The sequence below is a fragment of the Ornithorhynchus anatinus genome, chromosome 10, assembly GCF_004115215.2.
Source record: "Ornithorhynchus anatinus isolate Pmale09 chromosome 10, mOrnAna1.pri.v4, whole genome shotgun sequence".
NCBI lineage: Eukaryota > Metazoa > Chordata > Mammalia > Monotremata > Ornithorhynchidae > Ornithorhynchus > Ornithorhynchus anatinus.
In genome coordinates, this window is record NC_041737.1 from 56,308,836 (window position 1) to 56,317,532 (window position 8,697).

General features: G+C 51.4%; 1 protein-coding gene across 1 annotated transcript; it reads left to right on the forward strand.

Annotated features, from left to right (window-relative positions):
* Positions 1-1,578: 1,578 nt before the first annotated feature.
* BCDIN3D (BCDIN3 domain containing RNA methyltransferase) lies at positions 1,579-6,880 on the forward strand. The gene is made up of 2 exons (XM_001516522.4): positions 1,579-1,829; positions 5,981-6,880. The coding sequence occupies exons 1-2, from the start codon at positions 1,581-1,583 to the stop codon at positions 6,545-6,547; spliced, it is 816 nt and encodes a 271-aa protein (XP_001516572.3). The 5' UTR covers positions 1,579-1,580; the 3' UTR covers positions 6,548-6,880.
* The last annotated feature ends 1,817 nt before the right edge of the window (positions 6,881-8,697 follow it).

The window sequence follows — 8,697 nt, forward strand, 5'->3', positions numbered from 1 at the left end:
CCGACTTACTCGGTGGGTGAGGATTACTACCATGGTGTTGTGACTAGAGCACGGGCCTGGAAGTCAGAAGGTCGTGAGTTCTAATTCCGACTCTACCACCTGTCTGCTGTGTGACCTTGGGCAAGTCATTTCACTTTTCTGGGCCTCAGTTACCTCATCTGTAAAATGGGGAAGGAGACTGTGAGCCCCAGGTGGGACAGGGATCGTGTCCAAAACGATTAGGTTGTATCCACCCCAGTGCTTAGTACAGTGCCTGACACACAGTAAGCGCTTAATAAATATCATTATTATTATTATTATTACTATTACTATTCTTGAGGGGAGCTGGAGAGGAGAGGGGCTGAAGCTGGGTACACTTTCAGGAGGGGAAAGGAAAGGACCAATAATTTTAATCACTCAGGGACATTTACTGAATTCATTGATTCATGCAGATCACATAGATTTTTGAGCCCCCTGTGGGTCTTATTCCCATGGTATATTCTTTCTCAGCGCTTCACAAAGTGTTCAGCACAGAGCAAGCACTTAATATATACTGTAAAGTGGAAAGACCCTGGGCTGGGGAATCAGGGATCATGGGTTCAAATCCTGGCTCTGCCCCTTGTCAGCTGTGTGACTTTGGGCAAGTCACTTCCCTTCTCTGTGCCTCAGTTCCCTCATCTGTAAAATGGGCATTTTTACAGCCCCACCTGGGACAACCTGATCACCTTGCATCCTCCCCAGCGCTTAGTATAGTGCCCTGCACATAGAGAAGCAGCATGGCTCAGTGGAAAGAGCCCGGACTTGGGAGTCAGAGGTCATGGGTTCAAATTCCGGCTTTGCCACTTGTCAGCTGTGTGACTGTGGGCAAGTCACTTCACTTCTCCGAGCCTCAGTGACCTCATCTGTAAAATGGGGATTAGGACTGTGAACCTCATGTGGGACAACCTCATTACCCTGTATACCCAGCGCTTAGAACAGAGCTGGGCACATAGTAAGCGCTTAACAAATACCAACATTATTATTATAACTACGATTGAATGGATGAATAATAACAAGTCGACAAATTCGGTATTAACAAATACCACCATTTATTTATTTTTTAGTAGAGCGCCCTGCGCCCAGTAAAGCGTTGGGGAAATACGATTGAATGAATGACCCCCCACTTAGGGAAGCAGGGTGGCTCTGTGGAAAGAGCCTGGGCTTGGAAGTCAGAGGTCATGGGTTCGACTCCCGGCTCTGCCACTTGTCAGCTGTGTGACTGTGGGCAAGTCACTTCACTTCTCTGGGCCTCAGTGACCTCATCTGTGTGCCTGTGGGCAAGTCACTTCACTTCTCTGGGCCTCAGTGACCTCATCTGGAAAATGGGGATTAACTGTGAGCCTCACGCGGGACGACCTGATGACCCTGTATCTCCCCCAGCGCTTAGAACAGTGCTCTGCACCTAGTAAGCGCTTAACAAATACCAATAGTATTATAGGGAGCGCTCGATCAACACGGGAGAAATGAGTTTCAGTGTGCGCACGCGCACCTGCTTTTCCCCCCGGAACTCTGGTGCTGCGGCTTCCGGGGACGGCGAAGAGGGACGGACCGGCGGGGCCAAGATGGCGGCGCCCATGGGGCACCACGTGGCGGCGATGCCGGCGGAGGAGGAGGAGAAAGAGGAGGCCGGGCCCGGGTCTTGGGAGCCCAGCGGGGCCGCCCCTTACGGGAACTTCCCTCACTACAGCCGCTTCCACCCTCCGGAGCCGCGGATCGGGCTCCTTCCCGTCGGGCTGCTGCAGAGCCTCTTCCCCGCCCAAGGTTCCGTACCGAGGCCGCTGCTGGGCCTGGACGTGGGCTGCAACTCCGGGGTGAGTGGGGGCACCTTCCCCGTCCGTCGTTCCTTGGTTTCTACTCTTTAAGAACGCACCTGATGAAAAGGCTGCCTATTTTCGTTTGTTCTCTTTTGTCTCCCGCGTTTAGACTGCGAGCCCCTTGTTGGGCAGGGATGGTCTCCGTTCATAATAATAATAAAGTCTCCCCCGATTAGACCGTAAGCCCGTCAAACGGCAGGGACTGTCTCTATCTGTTGCCGACTTGTTCATTCCAACCGCTTAGTACAGTGCTCGGCACATAGTAAGCGCTCAATAAATACTATTGAATGAATAATAATAATAATGTTGGTATTTGTTAAGCGCTTACTGTGTGCCGAGCACTATTCTAAGCGCTGGGGGAGACACGGGGTCATCAGGTTGTCCCACGTGGGGCTCACAGTCTTAAGCCTCATTTTACAGATGAGGTCACTGAGGCACAGAGAAGTGAAGTCACTTGCCCACAGTCACCCAGCTGACAAGTGGCAGATCCGGGATTCGAAACCATGACCAGTTAGACCAGAATAATAAATAATATATGTAAATGTTGCCGAATTGTACATTCCAAGCGCTGCACGTAGTAAGCGCTCAGTAAATACAATTGAATGAATGAATGAAAAGCTGCCCTGGTCCTCAGTTCCCTCCTCTGTAAAATGGGGATGAAGACTGTGAGCCCCACGTGGAACAACCTGATTACCTTGTAGAAATAATAATAATGTTGGTATCTGTTAAGCGCTTACAATGTGCCGAGCACTGTTCTAAGCGCTGGGGTTGATTGATACAGGGTAATCAGGTTGTCCCACAGCGGGGTCTAGGGGAAAGAGCACGGACCTGGGGTAAATGATGATAATTATTGTAATTATGGTGTTTGTTAAGCACTTACTATGTGCCAGGCACTGTACTAAGTGCTGGGGCTGGGATGGACACAAGCAAATCGGGTTGAACACAGTCCCTGTCCCACGTGGGGTTCGCAGTCTCAATCCCCATTTGCAGATGAGGGAACTGAGGCCCAGAGAAGTGGGGTGACTTGCCCCAGCTCACACAGCAGATGAGGGGCAGAGCTGGAATTAGAACCCATGACCTTCCGACTCCCAGACCCGGGGTCTCTCCACTACGTCGTGCTGCTTCATACTTGTCTGCTATGTGATCTTTGGCAAGTCACTTCTCTGGGACTCATTGTAAATGGGTATAAAAGTGTGAGCCCCATGTGGGACAAGGACGTGTCCAATTAACTGGTATCTACCACAACGCTTAGAGCAGTGCTTGACACATAGGAAGCGCGTGGGAGAGTACAGTACAACAATAAAGAGTGACAATCGCTGTCCACAACGGGCTCATAGTCTGGGGGGGCGGGGACGACAGACATCAATACAAATAAGCAGACATCAATATAAATAAATTAAAGTGACATATATTCATGAGTGCCGTACCAGTAACCACTACCAGAATTATTATTCTCTGTGCAGAAGTTTCATTGTCTGACTGATTAATTGACTGGTTTATTAGACTCTTTGAGGGCAAGGAGCTTGTACTCTTCAAAGTGTGCAGCGCAGTGCTCTGCACTCAGTTGCTTAATAAATGTAGATGGTTGATAGGATCCTGTGTCTTCTTTAGTTTTCTCCCAAGCGCTCCGAAAGCTCCTCCGTATTCACTAAGCGCTCGGAATCATCATCATCAATACCACTGATTGATTGGGAAGACAGTATGGCCTAGTGGAAAGAGGAGACCTAATAGAGAAGCGGCGTGGCTTAGTGGAAAGAGCCCGGGCTTGGGAGTCAGAGGTCATGGGTTCTAATGCCGGCTCCGCCACTTATAAACTGTGTGACTTTGGGCAAGTCACTTAACTTCTCTTGTGCCTCAGTGACCTCATCTGGGAAATGGAGATTAAGACTGTGAGCCCCACGTGGGACAACCTGATTACCTTGTATCTACCCCAGCGCTTAGAACAGTGCTTGGCACATAGTAAGTGCTTAACAAATGCCACCAATGTTATTAGTATTCCAGTCTGCTGGTCTGCTTTGTGGCTTTAGGCAAATCACCTAATCTTTCTATGACTCAATTTCCTCATCTGTTCACTTGCTCTCCCTCTTAGACTATGAATCCTGTGTGAGACAGGGACCGTGGCTATCTGATTATCTCGTAGTTTTTCCAACATATACTACACAGTAATAGTAATATCGTTATTGTGGTATTTAAGTGCCTACTATGTGCTAAACACTGTGGTAGATAAGATTATCAGGTTTCACACAGTGCCTAACGAGGAGAGAATAGGTATGGAATCCCGATTTTATAGATGAGGAAATTGAGGCCAAGAGAAAAAAAGTGGCTTGACCAAAGTCACACACCAGGCAAGTCTTGTGTCTGGAATTAGAACCCAGGTCCCCGGCCTTCCGGGCCCATGCTCTTTCCACTAGACTGTGCCTCTTTTCGATAAGTACGTTATTAAATACCAGAAATCAACCAACAGATGAATAAACTGCCTTCGTTCCCTGGTTCGCTGGGTTCCCGGGTTGGGCCCGTGCCTTCAGGGGCCCCCCCTTAGATTGTGAGCCCCATGTGAGATAGGACTGGGTCCACATCATGAATCATGAATTCTAATCCCGGCTCCACCACTTGTATGCTGCGTGGCCTTGGGCAAGTCGCTTCACACTTCTCGGTGCCTCAGTTACCTCATCTGTAAAATGGGGGTTAAGACTGTGAGCCTCACGTGGGACAACCTGGTGCTCGGCACATAGTAAGCGTTTAACAAATACCAACATTATTATTATTATTATTCACTTTTCTGGGCCTCGGTTACCTCATCTGGAAAATGGGGAGCGAGATCGGGAGCCCCACGGGGGGACAACCTGACTACCTTCTATCTACCCCAGCGTTTAGAACAGTGCTTGGCACAAGCACGTAGCCCAGTGCTCTGGACGCAGTAAACGCTCAATAAATACGATTGAATGAATAATAAGCGCTTAAGAAATACTTTAATTATTATTATTCCCTCGGGGCTCCAAAAATTTAGGAACAGGTCATGACGGCTTTTGTCCACTAGGCGGCACCCGAAGCCCGCGCTTTGCCCGTTGCCTGAGCGCGGAGGCTGCTGGGAGTGGCAAAATTTATTAATTCATTTAATAATAATAATGTTGGTATTTGTTAAGCTCTTACTTTGTGCAAAGCACCGTTCCAAGCGCCGGGTGAGATACAGGGTCATCAGGTTGTCCCACATGAGGCTCACAGTCAATCCCCATTTTCCAGATGAGGTAACTGAGGCCCAGAGAAGTGAAGTGACTTGCCCACAGTCACACAGCTGAGAAGTGGCAGAGCTGGGATTCGAACCCATGACCTCTGGCTCCCAAGCCCGAGCCCTTTCCACTGAGCTATGTTATTGAGCGCTTACTATGGGCAGAGCACTGTGCTGAGCTCTTGGGATATACAATTCGGCAACAGATCGAGACAATCCCTGCCCAATGACGGGTTTAGATTTAGCATCATCGGGCAGTTTATTCGATCGTATTTATTAAGCGCTTACTGTGTGCGGAGCACTGTTCTAAGCGCTTGGATGGTTCTCCCCAGGGAGACCCCCCCCCCATTCAATTGTATTTCATTCGATCGTATTGATTGAGCACTTTCTGTGCACAGAGCTCTGTACTAAGCGCGAGGGAGAGGACAATGCAACATTAAGCAGACACTTCCCTGCCCACAACAAACTTAGAGTCTAGAGTTGGGGGAGACAGACATCCATTCATTCATTCAATAGTATTTATCGAGCGCTTACTATGCGCAGAGCACTGTACTAAGCGCTAGGAATGGACAATTCGGCAACAGATACAGACAATCCCTGCCCAGTGATGGGCTCGCAGTCTAATCGGGGGAGACAGATGGACAAAAACAAGACAACATGATATAAATGAAATGACAGATATAAGCGCTGCGGGGCTGGAAGGGGGCGAAGAGCAAAGGGAGCAAGTCGAGGTGACTCGGAAGGGAGTCTTATTGTGCGCATTCATGTAATGGTATTTATTGAGCGCTTAGTTTGTGCAGAGCACTTCAGTAAATGCTTGGGAGAGTACAGAGCACTGTTCTAAGCGCTCACGTGAGTCCAGTACTGCAATGAACAGACCCATTCCCTGTCCACAACAAGCTTCCCTCCCGTTGTGCCTTAGGAGCTGAGCATCGCCCTGTACCGTCACCTGACGGCCCCGCCGGCAGCGGGCACCGGCCTGGGCCCCGCCCCCGACCTGCACCTCCTGTGCTGCGACATCGACGCGGGGCTGGTGGAGCGGGCCCGGCGGGCCTGCCCCTTCCCGGGGGCCCTGTCCTTCGTGCCGCTGGACATCATGGACCCCACGGCCCGCGAGCCGGTGCTGGCCTCCTTCCTGGCCCGCCACGGCCGCCCGGCCTTCGACCTGGGCTTCTGCATGTCGCTGACCATGTGGGTCCACCTGCACCACGGGGACGCGGGCCTCCGGGCGCTGCTGGCCCTGCTGGCATCCCTCTGCCGCTTCCTGCTGGTGGAGCCGCAGCCCTGGCGCTGCTATCGCGCCGCCGCCCGCCGCCTCCGCCGCCTGGGCCGCCGGGACTTCGACCACTTCCGCTCGCTGGGCATCCGCGGCGACATGGCCCAGAACGTGGCCCAGATCCTGACCGGGGAGCTGGGCATGGAGCTCCACAGTTGCTTCGGGACCACCCCCTGGGACCGCAGCCTCCTGCTCTTTCGGGCCGCCCCCTGACCCCGGCCTCGGCCCCCTGAACCGGGACCCCGCCTCCGGGAGGCCTCGGTTGGCCCTGCCGGGCAACGGACGCGATTCTTCTCTCTCCCGCGGGGACGGAGGGGTGGGCTTCAAGGGCTCCTCCCCACCCGGCATCCCCCTGATCTCCCCAGTGATGGGCTCGAATCGGGATCCCGGGGAGGGGTCTGTGGGGAGTGGGAGCTGTGACCAGCAAGCGCCCCTCTCGTGGAGGGTAAGGAGGCAGGGTTTGAGGGGGTCTTCTAATCAGTCAGTCAGTCAGTCGATTGTATTTATTGAGCGCTTACTGTGTAGAGCACTGTACTAAGCGCTTGGGGGAGGACAACAGAACAATAAACAGGCACATTCCCTGCCCACAACAAGCTAGCAATTTTTTTAATGGTATTTGTTAAGCATTTACTATTCATTCATTCAACAGTATTTATTGAGCACTTACTATGTGCAGAGCCTATGTGTCAGGCACCGTACTAAACGCTGGGGAACATAGAAGATCATCAGGTTGAACAAAGCCCCCATCCCATGGGGGAGCTTACGGTCTAGAGGGGAAGACAGATGTTAATATTGGCCGTCGTCTCATTGATTTATCGTCCGTTTCGAAGGAGGAGCCCCTCCTCCCCACTCGGCGTTTCCCAGACCTCACCCCGGTGATTGGCTGGAATGGGGACCCCTGAAGAGGGGTCTGAGGAGCTCCCCTCACGGAGGATAAGGAGGCAGGGTTTCAGGGGCGTCTTCTAGGGTCATCCGTCGTCCGATTGACTTATCGTCCATTTTTAAGTAAAAATCTGCATCGCTCTTTTGGAATGGGTCTCCCGTCTCCTGGACTAAGCACTCATTCATTCGTATTTATTGAGAGCTTATTGTGTGCAGAGCCCTGAACTAAGCTTTTAACCCGAACTCGTTGGACCCCAGGCCGGCGGGGCTCTCCTGGGGTCACTAGATCATGGGTGGAGATTGTGAATCCTGATTTGGGGGCATAATCCCAAACTCACAGTGTGGTGCTCTGCACTCAGGAGTCCCACAGTACAGTGCTCAACACTCAGCAGGCCCGCAGGACAGTGCTCAGTTTCAGTAGGCCTAGATTTCAATTCTTGACACTCATTAGTCTCATAGTACAGTGCTCAGCACTCAGTAGATCCACAGTAAAGTGCTCAGCTTTCAGGAGACTCACAGTTACACAGTTAAGTGTTTGGCACTCAGTCCCATGGTCGTGCTTTGTTTTCAGGGTTTTTGTTTTTTATTTTGTTGTTTTTTTAATGATATTTGTTAAGCGTGTACTATGTACCAGGCACTGTACTAAGCACTGGGGGGACATGCAAACAAATCGGGTTGGACACAGTTCCTGTCCCACATGGGGCTCACAGTCTTAATCCCTCCCTTTTACAGACAAGAGAAGTGAAGTGGCCCTCCCAAGGTCCCACAACAGACAAGTGGTAAAGCCAGGATTGGACTTTGTCCGTCCGACTCCCAGGCCCTATCCACTAGGCCGTGCTGCTTCTCCTGCACTGCCCCGCTGTGTGATATCCAGCCAGTTGCCTTACCCCTCTGAGCTTCTGTTTCTGCTCTTTCCCCACCCTTTGACAGCCGAGTGCCGAAAAGATCCAGCAGCTATTGGTTAAATGGATTTGGCCAAATAGCCAGGCCTTGGGTGTACCCGGCCCCTAATAGACGCCCCCTGCCCCTGCCTGAAATCCCCACCCCCTTGGGGTCCGGCCAGTAAGCTGGGAGTATTGTGCTTCGTCATTTTAACTCCCGCAGGATTCAAACCCAGGACCTAGCACCTTCAATATCAGTCATTCAATAGTATTTATTGAGCGCTTACTATGTGCAGAGCACCGTACTAAGCGCTTGGAATGTCCAGTTCGGCAACAGATAGAGACAATCCCTGCCCATTGACGGGCTCACAGTCTAATGGGGGGAGACAGACGGACAAAAAGGAGACAACATAATCTCGCCAAATAGAATTGTCCTTACTGGACGCAGAGCCCTTTACTGAGCGTTTGGGACTATAGTCCCTCTAGACTGTAAACTCGTTGTGGGCGGGGAATGTGATTACCATTGCCCTCTCCTAAGCGCACAGTACAGTGCCCTGTCCTCAGTAAGCGCTCAATAAATACTTTTGGTTGCCTGATTGG